This window comes from Cololabis saira, chromosome 7 (genome assembly GCF_033807715.1).
Source record: "Cololabis saira isolate AMF1-May2022 chromosome 7, fColSai1.1, whole genome shotgun sequence".
Classification (NCBI taxonomy): domain Eukaryota; kingdom Metazoa; phylum Chordata; class Actinopteri; order Beloniformes; family Belonidae; genus Cololabis; species Cololabis saira.
In genome coordinates this window covers 29,428,153-29,444,189 of record NC_084593.1, presented here as the reverse complement: position 1 = coordinate 29,444,189, position 16,037 = coordinate 29,428,153, and the positions used below count along the sequence as shown (strand labels likewise).

General features: G+C 40.3%; 1 protein-coding gene across 2 annotated transcripts; it reads left to right on the top strand.

The window, feature by feature from the left end:
- The first annotated feature begins 2,025 nt into the window (after positions 1-2,025).
- Positions 2,026-9,359, top strand: p2rx3a (purinergic receptor P2X, ligand-gated ion channel, 3a). 2 transcript variants are annotated; one of them, XM_061726323.1, is made up of 13 exons: positions 2,026-2,371; positions 2,450-2,585; positions 3,341-3,412; positions 4,447-4,516; positions 4,770-4,863; positions 5,068-5,145; positions 5,299-5,437; positions 5,621-5,754; positions 5,839-5,932; positions 8,414-8,479; positions 8,561-8,638; positions 8,712-8,778; positions 8,948-9,359. In XM_061726323.1, exons 1-13 carry the CDS (start codon positions 2,238-2,240, stop codon positions 8,953-8,955), a joined length of 1,170 nt encoding a protein of 389 aa, XP_061582307.1. In that variant the 5' UTR covers positions 2,026-2,237; the 3' UTR covers positions 8,956-9,359. The 2 variants fall into 2 exon arrangements, with proteins under 2 accessions (XP_061582307.1, XP_061582306.1); XM_061726322.1 differs by having other exon boundaries at positions 8,712-9,359.
- Positions 9,360-16,037: the final 6,678 nt, after the last annotated feature.

Genomic DNA, 16,037 nt, shown 5'->3' with positions numbered 1-16,037 from the left:
GTTCTTCCTCCTATTTAGGGTCACGGGGATCTGCTGGAGTCTATCCCAGCTCTCTTCAGGTGAAAGGCAGGTACGCCTTCAACTGGTCACAGTTCATGGCAGGGTTCACCCCCAGTGTTCATGTTTGATTTCCACTTAAATTTAAAATCTCCACATGATTTAGTTAGATGAACAGGGCATTTCCTATTTCATTTTTAAATAAAGGTGACAGGACATTTGCATTTTGGAGGTATATTATTATACTCATTCTTTGTCTCTGTTCATTGATGTCCAAACTGTGCTTACAACCTGTACAGTAATGTGAACCTTAGACACAGAGTAGAATCACCAGTGTTGTACAGATGCACCGTCCATGTCAAAACTTTACACTCATTCATGTAAACACCATGTGAGTAAAAATAACTGAATCAGTATTTCAATCCCTGTTGCATGAAGTTTATTGCTTTTCATTAGACATTTATTTACTTAGCTGCATTTTGGCAGCAAATGACATTAACCAGTAACAAATGGTGGTGAGCCTTTGTATTTCGGAATGTATTTGTGGTGAGAATGCAAAAGATGTTCAAAACTACACGTGGTGTCATCATCCACACACATGAACTGTGTGTGTGTGTGTGTATATATATATATATATATATATATATATATATATATATATATATATATATATACACATATACATACAAAAAAGGACGTTTGCATTTCATTTTACTGTTTTCTTCCTTTGTACAGAAGTGATAAAATTAGTCCAAACAAGTAAGTTGTGTTAATAAAAAACAAGTAAAATGTGTGCACAACAAAGGAAATACAGATGCCATACAGTATATCACCATATACATATACACCATTGTAATAAATGACACAAATGCAAAAGAGATCATTTGGAGAAATTAAAATAAACATATTTTTAGAAGTTTGTACCGGAAACTGTCTGGAATGACACAGTAATTGTGTGCAGACAATAAATGTGACACCGTGATTTATTTACAGTTAGTCAACCAATGATGTCAACCATATTTTGCACTTAGTGTTCCCATTGGAAAAAAAATAGAAATCACAGAAACTCCTGCCATGGTAAATAAAAGCACTGTTGCTGGTTGCTGATGAGAATAATGGAGTAAATCCTTTTGAATAAAGCATTTTGATTAATGTTTGAAAGACAGAAATCTGTATATAATATACTGTGTACTCTTATCATGTTTAAAATGTTCTTCTCTTCATTTGCAGACAGAAAAAACTAACAGAATGGTGTCTAATTTCATAATTTAATCAAAGGTTTATCAAACGTTGATGAGGAAATGTATAATTTTCCAAAGTGATGCATTTCCTCATTCATGATAGAGATTTTTAACCTCAGAGAGGTGTTAGAAAGATTAAACAAGAGCATCACAATCCAAAACCTTGATCTCAGATGAAAAGCAGCCAAAGTGTCTGACTGCTTCCTGTTTCTATGTGTGGACTGAGGCTATTTGTAAGAGCTTAAATTAGTCTCACGTTTATTTGTATTTTTTTTTACTACAAAATGACCGAGTTATGTATCCTCCCACAAAAAAATAAATGTCTTCTGACGATCTTTATTCCTTCATATAAAGTGGTTTGTAATTATTAATTAATTAAATGAATGCCTGTACATATCTGTTTTAAGTTAGTCTCTAAATGTGATTCTCTGTACCCTGACAGAAAGTAAGCCAAAGCCAAATTCTTCATTTATGGATGCAAACCTGGATAATAAAGTTGATTCTGTTTCTTGATTCTGGCAGTCTGTCATAAATGATTGAGCAGAAAATGAAATTGGATGTTTGGGATATTGATTAGAGGGGCTAATTGTTCACATGTTTGTGTGTGGCTTGTGTGTTTTCTCTTTGAGCCAGAGAAAAAAGGCATGGGAGATGGGGATTTGTGGTGGGGAAGGAAAGAGACTTCTTCCTCTGGCTGGTTTGAGTGAAGAGGGGGAGGTCCGCTTTGAGTTATAAACCAATGAAAAAGAGACAGTTAGGCAGAGGAGAGAGACGGGGAGCCTCCGCCATCAAAAATGCAATGAAGCAGATGAACAAAGACCAGATCAAGGAGGGACAGAAAGAAAAGAAAGCTTAACTTTAGCTCCAGCTCAGAAGAGTCTCTCTTGAGCCTCAAAGCTTTACTGTCCCAAGTCCACGGAGGCACCTGTTGACACCAGAGAAGAGCTGCAGGTTTATCTGAGAGTCAGGAAGGTCCTGTGACTCGTATCCATCGCAGCCATGGCCTCCCTGATGAGGGGCTGGGTCACTGGCTTCTTCACCTACGAGACCACCAAGTCGGTGGTGGTGAAGAGCTGGTCTGTGGGGATCATTAACCGGGTTGTGCAGCTGCTCATCATCACATATTTTGTTGGGTAAGTGATCTGTTTGATTCCTTGTGTCCGTGTGACTTGTTTGACCAAACTTGATCTGTCATGTCCCTTGTCCTACAGCTGGGTCTTCATCCATGAGAAAGCTTACCAGGTAACTGACACTGGTGTCGAGTCCTCTGTCATGACTAAAGTCAAAGGCTTTGGGAAGTACAACGACCTTGTGATGGATGTGGCCGACTACATCTACCCTCCTCAAGTATGTCATTCAAAATATCATTTTCAAAAGAAATTGTGACTTTAGGGACCTTTCACAGTCTTCTTGTAGTTTCAGACGACCGCATCTTACTGGAATGAATGAATGAATGAATGAATGAATGAATGAATGAATGAATGAATTTTATTTTTGTGTCATGTCCGAAGACCCATCCCTTTACGGGATTATAAGACACCAGAAACAAAAAATCATCAAATACACAATATCACACACACTTAATTGGGAGCTGCACAATGTACACCGGAAAAAAAAATAAATAAATAAATCAAAAAACAGAATGTATATTCTTACATATATGTTACTTTTTTTTGCCTATCCCACGCTTTCTCCAAATAGTCAGCAAGTGCAAATATTTTATGATCAAAAATCCATTTGAGTCTCTCAGCATCGCTTACCCACATCAAATCCAGATTCTTACACCTATCAAATAATTGTTGACGCAGCTCATGATACAGAGGACAATAAAATAAAAAATGGAACTCATTTTCAATATCATTAATCTTACAGTAAGGACAAATCCTCTCTTCTTCTGGGACCCCTCGATAACGTCCATACTGGAAATATTTGAGAGTGATTAGTTGTTCCTGTGAAACACCTGATTGTTTGTCTAAAGCCTCTCTTTAACCCTGAGCGGCCTTAAGTGGTTACAAAAAATTCATAGACAGTTGAATGGATCCTTTTTTCTATGCAAGAATAGCTGTGCATAAACAATTTAAACAATTTCTTTCGTGTTTCAGGGTACGGACGTGTTCTGCATCATGACCAGAATCATCATCACTGAAAACCAGTTCAGAGGACGATGTCCAGAGGTGACGACACATTCAGATATCTGCTCTTCGGTTGCTTCTTTAATTACCAAGGTGGAGCTTAGGAAGATTTAAAATGTATCCGGCTTATGACAAGATTTCTACCCGAATGAAGAAACACCCCTCCCCAATATGAAGATTGAACTCTCTCATAACCTTTTAACGCTAAGGCAGAACTTTACAGCTTTTCCAAACCTTCTTGAGTATCTGAATTTATCAAAGTAGTTTACCAATTAAAGTCAGGTCCAGAACTCCCTGGACAATTACATAGTTTCTATGATTTTGGCTTAATAAACAACCTGACACTGGACTTAATATAAACCTATCAAGATGAGAAAAAAAGAGTATATTTTCAGAGGCTTTGGAAAAATACAGTATTTAATAATTGAATGAATTGCCTTTTAAAGAAAGTACCTCCATATTCAAGCTCTGAATAGTATTTGGAGGAAAGGAAGTTAATTGGCCAGATTTGCTCGGCTCCTGTTTTACACCAAGACAAAAGAAGCAGATAAAAGATCTGGAACTAATATCAAGTACTGAGTTGGTACGTGGCCTGTGTGAAGGAGGCCAATGTGAGCCCAACAACATCAAAAGATCTGGAAGACCATGAGAACTAAAGTCAATGTTCACAGAATCCAATCCTTGGTGAAGAAAAATCTCTTTGCAACACCAAACAGAAGTCGAGAATACGCTGAGGAAGGTGTGTCAAAGACATGTTGAAGAAACCAAGATAAACTTGTATCAGAACAATGGGAAGATTGAAGTCTGAAGAAGGAAAGAAACAGCTCACGATCCAAAGCTCATCACATCATAATAATACTAAACACACTGAGAAAGCAAATTAAGACTTTTGAGCTCAAGGACATATAATATTCTTTAATGGTCTATGCTCAAGAAAAAAAAAGAAAATAGTCTTTCATTTAAAGTTGTAAAGGAGTTGCGGCCCTGGATAGCTCAGTGGGTTGAGTGGGCACAGGTTTGAGTCCGGCCTGTCGCTCTGAACTGCACTTAATATTATACCCATCTCTGTGTTTCAGGCTAGAAAAGATTTCCAATGTTCAACAGATGCAGACTGCCACAAGCATTTGGGCTCTGTTCGCGCCAATGGTGAGCTTACTTTCCTGAGACAAATGGCATGATTAACACAATGCTAAACTGTTTTTATGTGGATATTTTCATGGCATTATTGTCCCAGTGTGGGTTGTTTGTGGAACGAGCAGAGACTATTGGTTTGTGAACATTGGTCTGTGAATGGCCATCACCATCTTGGTGTTTCTGGATCCACAAGTGACCATAAACGAAAAGGAGAGTAAAGCTGATTTTATTCAATTATTCAATAAATTAAATTTCTTTTCAACAGGTATAATAACAGGTGCTTGCATCGATATCTCAGAGTCCAAAGGTCGTTGTGAGATTGAAGCGTGGTGTCCAGCTGAGAACGACAAAGTGAAGAAGTAAGATTGACAGTCACACACAGGGCTGGACTGGTAATCTGCCGTACCGGGTATTTGCTTGAATGTTTAGATATTGTGTACTCCACAGCCCCAAGACTGGGAGTTGATAAAGTGTGAGCTTTTAGCAAAAGTAGCCAACAAACAGTGTGTTTTAGGAACATTGACCTTGTTAAAAGCCTCAACTGTTGTCAACCCTGTTCACAGCACACCAATGGCGAATGTGGAAAACTTCACCATCTTCATCAAAAACAGCATTCGCTTCCCGCTCTTCAATGTCACCAGGTGGGTCTCACACACACACACACACACACACACACACACACACACACACACACACACACACACACACACACACACACACACACAATGATTGACATGGGCTCGTTCAAAAAGTGGCAGCATGTTTGTTTCACAAGCAAACTTGTTCTTTCTTAGAGGAAATTTTCTGTCAATGAGTGAAAAACAAATCAAGACCTGCACCTACCACCCAGAGTTGAACCCCTTCTGTCCCATCTTTCGCGTGGGGGATGTCCTGAGCTACACCAATCATACTGTGGATGGACTGGCAGAACAGGTCTTACCTCTTATTAAAGTTTCTGTCTTGACCCTTGAAACAGAAATGCTGCTTGTACAGTTTTGTTGTTATGCATGAAAAAGGCAACAGAGGTGTAAAGAAAGATGAATCCAAGTTCACGTTTGTCAACAGATTGAGGATGTACCACATTAATATCCTCTGTTTTTAAACCTTTCTCTGCAGGGAGGAGAAATAGGAATTAACATTGAATGGAAGTGTAACCTGGACAGAAATATTGAAAACTGTGTGCCCAGGTACTCTTTCACTAGAATGGATGCCACATTCACCTCCTCTCCCTCCAAAGGATACAACTTCAGGTACTGTAAAAAGATTGTTTTCTTTTTCATTTGTTTTCTGTTGATTTACAGTCTTTAGTCACATTTGCTTCTTTTTGAATTCAGATTTGCCAAATATTTCAAGACAGAGAATGGGACGGAATTTCGGACTCTTCACAAAGCTTATGCGATCCGCTTTGACGTTATGGTCACTGGCAATGTGAGTTGTGTTTTAGTGTTATATCTGAAGTACTGCAACTTCTTTCACTAACTAAACATAATGATTTAAACACACAAACAAGAAAACACATTTTTGTGGTGTTGATTGTTAGGTTTAAATCAACATCAAACCCAGTTCGTAACGAAGGAAGACCCCAAAGACTGTTGGAAATGATTTTTAAAATGCGCCTCTGCAGAAGGGGAAGCAAAGTCGGAGCTTTGCAGAGCAACACGGCTCTATGGATGCTCCTGACGAAATGCCTCCGTAGTTACTCTTTTGCATCAGCTTTTTATTGAGAATTTTAGACAGATACTGATCGTTTGTACACAGTGTGTGTGGGAGGAAACAGATATCAGGGGTAAAGGTGAATCATGACATTTTTAGTTAAAGAGGAACTGAGAATTTTCATGTCTGGTGGAAAGAAACTTAAGAAAGTTTCAAAAGAACAATGAAGCCCCAAACAAAAACGGGAAGTCTGCACAGCTGTACAGTTTTAACCTTACAGATTTGAATTTTGTGTTTAGTAAAGTACTGCACAAGTACTGCACCTCAAACTGCACATACAGAGCAGTAGTATTAATATGTAATGTATACTGCTGCAGCAGTCGTTGTTGGTACGTACTATGACCTTGTAAAGGAGAACATTTCTTGAAAAGCTTCCCGTTTTGAAAAGTTGTCAATAGGGCTCAGCGATATGACATCAAATCAATATCATGTTGGCAGTTTTACTTCGATATTTCGTTTCATCCATCCATCAGCCATTTTCTTGGGTTTCCCTTCTCGTTCAGACTGGATTGGTGGTGTAGTGTGATTACAGACACGCCGTAAAGGGGGAATACAAATTGCCTATCAGCATGTACGTACGGAACCGTATTGCATTCACTTGGAAAAAAATTATACCTAAAACAGGGCGGAAAAAATGACCACAAAAAACTGAAACAATTATTCCTAAAAGCAGGGCGGAAAAAATTATCCCGAAAAACAGGGCCAAAAAAATAAAATACCACGAAAAACAGAAAAAATTATCCCGAAAAATAAAGCTTTTTTTTTTTCTCAAGGGAATGCAATACCCTTCTATAAAAATCGACTAAAAAGACATTTCTTTTCTTTTTTTCTTTTATCAAAACACTGATTCATCGCATTGAATGTCGGTTACGGTCAATTTTCAGTTTATCGCCCAGGCCTAGCTGACAGTCTTAGCAGACATGAATGACCACTGCTGTAGTGGCCCAATTAATTATGGGATACAGTATGTGAGATTGACTGGTCAGTTTCCAGAAGTAGCGTGACTTCCTACAAATATTGTAACTGTTCCCAACCTGCATACTGCATACTACATTTGGTCAGAATCAATATGTATTAGTATAGTTTGTGGTTTCAAAAAGAGCCTTGGTTTAGCTAACGCGCCGGTCTGGGAGACGTCATATGTAAAACCACAGCCTCTCTTCTCGTGATGTGAGCAATTACTTAATTGGATGTGCACTGTACCGTTTCCTTTATTTGAAAAATAAAAGACAATTTAGGCAAAAATTCAAATAAAGTATTGGTGTGGTGTGTGTAAGTTCCTGCTCTACAACCAAGTTTTAACTCAATAGGTTTTCTTTTTTCTATTTGTTAGGTTGTTTTTTTTTTTTAAAAAACATAGGAAAATCTGAGATTTGGGGTCTTTAAGGCTTTTCAAAGTTTCAAAGTTTATTTAGACGGGACAATGCATATTAATTCACACTACATTAAGCAGTGGGAATACACCGGGTTTTAGCAGATATGCTAGTTTCCACCCGCAGTCCCCACAAACAACCAGACACACTCACACCTACGGGCAATTTAGAATGATCAATTAACCTAGCATGCATGTTTTTGGACTATGGGAGGAAACGGCAAAGAAAGATTAGACATAACTTAAAGCAAACTTGTGCCAAAGTAAAAAAGGAAAATGCATCACAGTTTCTAATTGTGACTGTTCAGTGACAAACAGCACACAGGTATTGCACAAAAAAGGCAAGTTTTATAGTGTTTTTTTTGCTAGAAGGGTCCAGCTGAGGAAAGAGTGGTCAGCTGGGAAATACAATCCAACACAAACTCAAAATGTGTTGTCTTTTTCACTCCAGAAACACAAATGTCACACTGATGTGTGTGACTGTCCTGGCACTCACCATGGCAAATACATTTCATTTAGAGTTACGATCCCCTCTTAAAATAGCAGCTGTTTAAGGCAAACCTTCAGGGTATTTCAGTTCGATCAAAACTTAACCTGCAGACCAGCATGGAAATCATGAACTGCCAGTCAAATTGTACAGCTGATGAGCAGCTTCTCTGTTATATCCTATATTTCACCAACGCTTTTGTGGATTCATATTATTGAGATTGTTTCAACAAGAGATGTTGCTTGAAAAAATGAAATATTTTTATGTAATAACTCTGTGGAGAGCATCTTTGTGAGAATTAACCTTCTTTAAATGTCTTTCTTCCTGTTTGTTCTAGGCAGGAAAGTTCAGCACAATCCCAACACTGATCAACTTAGTTGCAGCATTTACCTCAATTGGACTGGTATGAATTTCTGTTCTGAAGCTAAAACTGTATTTTCTTGTTACTAGATACTGTTTTTACTGTTTATATGTTTATCTTCAGGGCACAGTTCTCTGTGATATCATCTTACTGAACTTCTTGAAAGGAGCTGATCAGTATAAGGCCAAAAAATTTGAAGAGGTAAATTGTTTTTTTAAATAGTTAAGATAGTCACACTAGATTAAGTTTAATCCAGAGTTTTGTGTCCGTCTAGGTGTCAGACGCTCAGATAGAAGCATCCATCACTCCCAGTCCAGACAGCCAGTCGTCCCTCAAACCAGGTATGAAGAGCTCCTATGACTCTGGAGCCCTTTCCCTCTGCACGTCTGACTGAAAACCAAAGCCTGAAGAAACAGTAAAGCCTCTTGCTTTTTCTTTCACTTATTGCCTGTGTGTCCTTTCCATCGGCCTTGATCATGTAGTGAGTTTGAATTTGATACATTTCTGTAGGTGAATAGAGAAGAGCAACATTGATGTCATCTTCCCAATTCAAGTAACAAAAGTAGGAAACAGAAGAAAAGAATATGGCTTTCATTTAACTCATCAACATAAGTTATAAGTTATAAGTTATAAACACTTAAAGAAAACATTACTTATCTCAAAGGGAGGCATATAATCGATCAAGTGCTATTTTATTGTACACACCCACATTTTACAATGTTGTACCTGCAATAATATGTAATCTCTTATTTATTAATCAAAATGATTAAAGCTCCCCTCTCTCTTTTGTTCCATGTGTCGATTAAAAAAAGCCATAGTTGGACAAAAAACTACTGAAAGAACTATTTGCATTATATTTTTGAATATTCATCTTTTGTCATGTTCACATGATTACCCATCCTGTCCTCACAAATAAAGTGCTCAAGCCTCTTATCAGTGCACAGGCAGTTATTTCTGGTGGTGAGTGAGTGAGTGAGTGAGTGAGTGAGTGAGTGAGTGAGTGAGTGAGTGAGTGAGTGAGTGAGTGAGTGAGTGAGTGAGTGAGTGAGTGAGTGAGTGAGTGAGTGAGTGAGTGAGTGAGTGCGTGCGTGCGTGCGTGCGTGCGTGCGTGCGTGCGTGCGTGCGTGCGTGCGTGCGTGCGTGCGTGCGTGCGTGCGTGCGTGCGTGCGTGCGTGCGTGAGAGAGGAGGACGCAGCAGTGACATATGTGTGTATTCTTGAGGTTCCCAGGTGGAGTATTATTAGTGTACTGTGGGATGATGTGGCCAGAGGTGGACAGAGTACTCGACCCCAGTACTTGAGTAAGAGTACAAATACTACTGGTCAAAATTTACTCCGTTACAAGTAAAAGTAGCTCAGCCAAAATATTACTCGAGTAAGAGTAGAAAAGTTTTTTGCTTTTAAAGGTACTTAAGTATCAAAAGTAAATGCTTTTAAATTTACTTTAAGTAAAAGTAAGAGTAAGAGTAAATTTCTTATTTTCCACATCAGTAAATTACTATATTTTTTCTAAATTAATTTAAGGATCTTTTAACTCTTGTTTCTGAGAATTAACTCTTTGAAACCAGCTGCACTGATGTGCTGCTTTTAGAACCACAATGTTATATAAAACCTGCAGAAACACCAAAAACAAATCAAATGAATGGGATCATAAGAGGACAGCAGATGATGCAGAGTTTATTAACAATCATGAGTCCGGCTCATTATCAGACTCAGACGACTCAGCGGATTGTCTTTCTTCTCCTGACGCAGGCGTAGCCATCGTTGCGGCTCTGTCTTGACTTGTTGCGGCTCTGTCTTGACAAACGCAGGCTACTTTGGCTGTATCGTTTTGAGGAGGCTTGACGTATTTCCGCTTTACGTACATCCCAGTGGAGAGCGTGCACTGTGATAGGTCTCCTCCTTTGACAAAAACAGCTTGTGTCCAATAGGATTTTAGGGAAGAAGAAAAAAGAGCAGACCTGAAAGTAACGAGTACTTTTCAGCCTTCCTAGAAATTTACTCGAGCAAAAGTAAAAATATTTGTCTTGGAAATGTATTCAAGTAAGAGTAATAAGTACCAAAGAAATCTAATACTCAAGTAAAGTACAAATCCTCTGGATATGTACTTAAGTACAGTACTCAAGTAAATTTACTCCGTTACTGTCCACCACTGGATGTGGCACAGCAGGAGATGCTGCCGTACGCGCTGATGCACGGATGAAACTGCTCTTTTAGAACAGATGATCTTAAAAGAAAAAAACATTCTAATTTTCTTGTTTCTCTGAGTTTCACCACAAACATCAAAGCTCTACCATGTTGTCCTGAGTGCTGTCTGTACATTGCTGCATCATAAATCAATATGTTTATTTCACTTCCTTCCTCTGTCCCCACCCCCGTCAACTTAAACTGATCAGGGCACTAAAAACATCAGCTAAAGAGCTTCTTAATGACTCTGACGGTGATTAACATGAGGTAATATGTGTGAGGCGAGTCCTCTGGGGAGTTGGCTGCAGTTAGTCGCAAATATTGGTGCACTAATTTAATAATACAGTATAATCCTCATAATGCACATAATGGAAATACAGAGTGCTAAACAGTACTTAGAATGACACAATGCGTCTGTACACTGATTAAACGGTCTCTCCAAGTTCTCTGACTATTATAAGCATCAAAGGATGTCAGATGAACCATATTAATTTGAATTAAAAAGTGTCTAATATGCTCATTTATATGTTCATAATTACATATTTGAAGTCCACAACAAAAGTCTTGCATGCTTTAATTGTGATCTTTAGGCCCTCTGCCAAGTAGATCTAGGTTGACCGTCTGCACCAGAAAGAGTGCCAGACATAATGTGAAAGGGCATTAGGACCGCAGGGCCAGCACTCTGTCCGGAAATTATTTTGAACCGTAACAATTACACACGAATGCATTTTGTTTGGCAGGCCTTCACCGGGCTGAACTCTTGACGTGCCTTTTTTTAGACAAATAAGATGCTGCATTTCAAAGTGCACTAAAAGTTTTAAATAGTGCAGACTTGCAGTAACCTAAATACTTGTTTTAATTTCATTTTACTTTATTTTAAATAACTGATTGGACAGACGAGAGTCACTTTGGATTTGTGTCATTAATACCAACAATTCACATCTACATTTGGAACTTAAATTTACAACTTTTTTTTTGTCTGACGTAAAAGTTGAGGAAACCTTTCCTTGTTTTAGGTTGGATAGGATTCAGCTTTGTTTTTGACTTTTTTTTATTTGTAAGATGTAAAAACGTTGTTTGTTTTTCATAGATGTTTTCTTACTTTCTTCAAAGTAAGAAGTTTAAACATCTTGGAAAACTCTTTAACTTTAATCAATTGCATATTACCTATACAATAAATTAAATAAATGTTATGCTGTTAAAGATTTCTTTTCAAGAAAAATGATAAAAAGATGGTTAATTTCGTTCAATGGAGAGATCAAGGAATACGGTATTTACAGCACGTAATTGTAGGAGGACAGTTTGTACCTTTCAATACACTTATTGTTCAATACGGAGTTAGCAGGAATACATTTTTCAACAACTTAAAGTCATAATAAATAAAACATACAAAATTAGCCAATTAGATTTACAACTTCCCGCTAAGATAATAGATTTATTGAATCTAAGCACTTTAAAGTTGTTATCAAAACTCTACAGGTTAGTGTCTAAACTGGACGATTCAGTCTCTCTCCCGATCTCCAAGTGGGAGGCGGATCTCTCTCTGAATACCGACCAGTTCTCTTGGTCACAAATATGCTTAAATACGTTTACTATGACTAAAAACCCAAACTTACAACTTATACAGTACAAAGTTCTTCATAGAATACATTATACTGGACAAAGGATGTTCCAGATGGGCTTTGTCACCTCTAATATCTGTTCACAGTGCACAGAGAACACCCCAGATAATTATATGCATGCTTTATGGTTCTGTACACCGGTACAGAGGTTCTGGAAGGAGATTTGTGAGGATTTATCCACATGGATCAACCACAGAATCCCAGTGTGCCCCACGGTATGTATATTAGGTCACCTGGGAAACACTCAAATAGAACCTAATTGGACACACCGGGTTCTCACTGCCTTATGTATCGCAAAGAAAACCATTCTAGTAAATTGGAAACAAAAATCCAGTTTATGTATCAACCATTTTAGGAATCTTTTATCAGATCATATTAGTAGTGAGATAATGTCTGCCTCCACTGAACAACATTCGACTGAATTGCACTCTCTGTGGTCCCCGATTATTGGCTTCGTTACCTAGTGGGGGCGGGGGGGTGGTGATCTCGTAGCCCTTGGGGTTGGGGGTCGGCTTGGGGGGTCTGGGGCGCGGGCCTCCGGTGGCCCCTGGGGGGCGGTGGGGGGGGCCGCGGGGCCCTGTCCCTGGCCGGTGGGGGCCTTGGGGGCCTATGGGGGGGGTTGCCTCATGGTGATGGGGGCGGTGGCTTGGGCGTCTCCGGGGGGGCTGGGCCGTGGACGTGGGGGTCCCACTCGGAGGGCCCGGCCCTGCCTGGGTGGGGGGTGGCTGTCTGTGCTGGGGGGCATTGCTGCCTTGGTCCTCCGTCGCTGGGCAGGGGCCGAGTGCCCCTGCGGATGTGGGGACTCCGTGACCCTTGGGGTGTCCGCCGGGGTGGCCTCGGGGGGGGGGGGTGGGGCCGGGTCCGGGGATCGGGCCTGGGGGGGTGCACGGGCGGGCGCGGCGGCGGGGTGGCACCATTCCCAGGTGTCTATGTCTTATGTTGTCAGTATGAATGGGAGGATGTTGGACCATTTCCCCCTCCGTCTGGGGGCTCCGGCGGCGCCGGGGGCGCCCGTGGAGGTACGGTGGGGCCCTGGCCCGGCCCCCGTCTACTGGATGGCCGGTGGCGGGCGCGGGTGTCTTATCAGGGCCGGCTTTGCTGGTCCTGCCTCCTGGCTTCGGCCTCCGCTCCCCCTCCTTCCCCTCCTACACGATTCATACGCACATAGGCGAAGGGCGGGGGGTCCGGGTCGTGGGGGGCATTGTCCCCCGTGGCCCGGCACTCCCCGCCTCACGGTTTTAACAGCAAAATAGACACTGCACATTCAACACTTAATAAATACATTTGACAAGGACACGTAGTTCGGGAGGGGGGGGGTCGGTGTCAAATCGATACTTGGCCCTCCCCCTCCCTGTTTTTATGGCATTAATCACATGCACTCAACACCAGGGGCTGGAGGGGGTCCCACATCACCCGCGTTCCCTCACCGGCCTGGGATAGGTGGGTCGGGATACCCGGGCCTGGTGGGGCTCGCCGTGCAGCCTGGGGCGCCTTCTGGCGGTGCTGGACCCCCCCGGGGAGGGGGAAACGGTGCGTGATTGTGTGTCTGTGTCGGTGAGAATGCGGTATGGAAGGGTCCTGCCATGGAGGATTTGAGCCTCCATTGGCAGGACAACAAAACTTAATAATTTATCAATATTATATTATACAAAGATGGTTATTATTATTAGTAGTAGTATTATTAGTATTATTATTATGTATAGTATATCATATTATTATTAGTATAGATATCAGATAGGTGAATGGATGAATGAATGGGATGCCTGGGTCTGGGGCCCTCTGTTGTCGGGCCTGCACGGGTGTCGCCTTGTTGGGGGGTTCCCTCTTTCCGGGCCCGTGTCCGGTCCCCCCCGCTGCCTCTGCTGTTATTGTTTTGGTTGGCTCCCTGCCGGTTTCGTGTTTTGTTTGTAGTTTTTTGTTGCAGATTTCCAGTGCTTGACGTGTGTTTCCGTGTGTTCCTGCTTCCTGGATTGGCAGTGGATGTCGTCACCCCCCCCCCCCCCCCCAAAAAAAAAAAAAAATCACTGGGTTTGTATGTGTATATTTATGTATGTGTACGCATATGTATGCGTATATATATGTATATATATTAAATATAGTAATAATGCACATATATATACTTTTGGTTTCTACCGTCATGGTATCAATCATTAATATGTGTGCAGACAAGGGAAAAAATTAAAAAAAAAGATTTCTTTTCAGCTAAAAATCATTTGAGGCAACTGAAAGCACTCATAAAGATGTATTTTAAGGCGTATCTTCAAACACGAGGCCCTCGTAGGATGATCACACCATCATGATATGACAAAAACAACTAAGAAATGTTTGGTTCATCCTTGGGTACAGACGGTACCAAATACCTAAAGGTCTCCTGTCATGACAAAGAGTCATCATACTGCTGACGAAGGAGACGGCTGGTGTGTCTCGGAGTTGAACTTGTTTTGATGGAAATGTTCAAATGAACTCCAAGAAAATTCAAAAAAGATCTTGGAAATGTGGAGAGATGAGCAGGAGCTATTCAAAAAGCTGAATAAAGATTATGCACCGACGCCTTGTTTACACCCAGAGATCCCCAATCACAAATCAACATCAAGTACAGAAAAATACACAAGTCTCTCGGTCTCCCCATGTCTTGGACTCGGATAATTGAGATGCAATTGCACACACCAAGGCTACAAAATTTTGTGATCACCAGTTCTTCCTCTTGTTAATGTACAGTTTTGTAAACTATTTGCATTTTTTATTTGATTTAATGCATGTTTTGGTGCATCTGCATGTGTGTCTGTATTTAATTACAGTATTGTGTTTATATCAATTTATTGTTTGAATAAATATATGGCATCATTGGCTTTTGAATAATATTTGCATATTGTTGTGATTAAGCATTGGGTCTATGCCATTACAGTGATACTGATATACAGTGTAATTTGGCTACTATAATGGTAAACATGTCGATAATTGTGTGTATCTTTAATATTTAAAATTCACGTTTCATCTACAAATTAAGAACAACCAGTAACAATTACTATTCATTAGACTTCTGAGGAGGAGGGGGGGTGTTGGAAGCTTATTATTTTGTTAGATGACTTTGGGACTAGTTAGTAGTCATGTCAGTCCTCAAATAGTGTAGAAATAGCAGTAGTGCAATCACCACACATATTTGATCTCAGCTATTTGATGAAAAAAATTATAGTGAGTTCACACACTGTCTCTGTTTTATTGTGCTGCAGTTGAATACAATCTCATACTAAGCAGCTGCACCCAGGATGGCGTTTATGTTCTACAACTCACACAAAATGACAAAATAACTACTTTTTTTTTTGGTGTCGGTCTCAGTCTAGAGCTGAACTACCGTAGTCTTGGTCTTGACTTGGTCTTGATACGCTCTGGTCTTGGAAGTGTCTTGGTCTCGGTTTAGGTGGTCTTGACTGCAAGTATACTGTCTGGTCATAATGTTATGCTTGAAGGTGAAAGGGAAGCCCGCAGGTCTCAGAACACCATCCCAAATGTGAAGTATGGGGGTAACAGCCATATTTTATGGATTGACTGGACACAATGCAGACAGCATTGAGAGAATGAGAAGATTATGTGGCTATACTGAACCAATAGTTCAAGATGTCAGACAAAAAAGTTAAAGTTTGGGCATGTATGGTCTTCCAAAAAGACCATGACAACAATCACAATTGTATATGTATTTATCAAGCCTGGACTACAAAGCATCTCCTTGGTAGACTTTATGCTTTTTACCTACAGACCTTTTATATGCTTATAAAACTGTGACGCGTGGAGGAG

Bases quoted from the DNA above. Each gene is read 5' to 3' on its own strand.
- p2rx3a (XM_061726322.1), top strand. From the start codon at position 2,238: ATGGCCTCCCTGATGAGGGGCTGGGTCACTGGCTTCTTCACCTACGAG. The intron at 2,586-3,340 runs GTATGTCATTCA...TTCGTGTTTCAG, and splicing joins ACTACATCTACCCTCCTCAA to GGTACGGACGTGTTCTGCAT. The intron at 8,480-8,560 runs GTATGAATTTCT...GTTTATCTTCAG, and splicing joins CATTTACCTCAATTGGACTG to GGCACAGTTCTCTGTGATAT.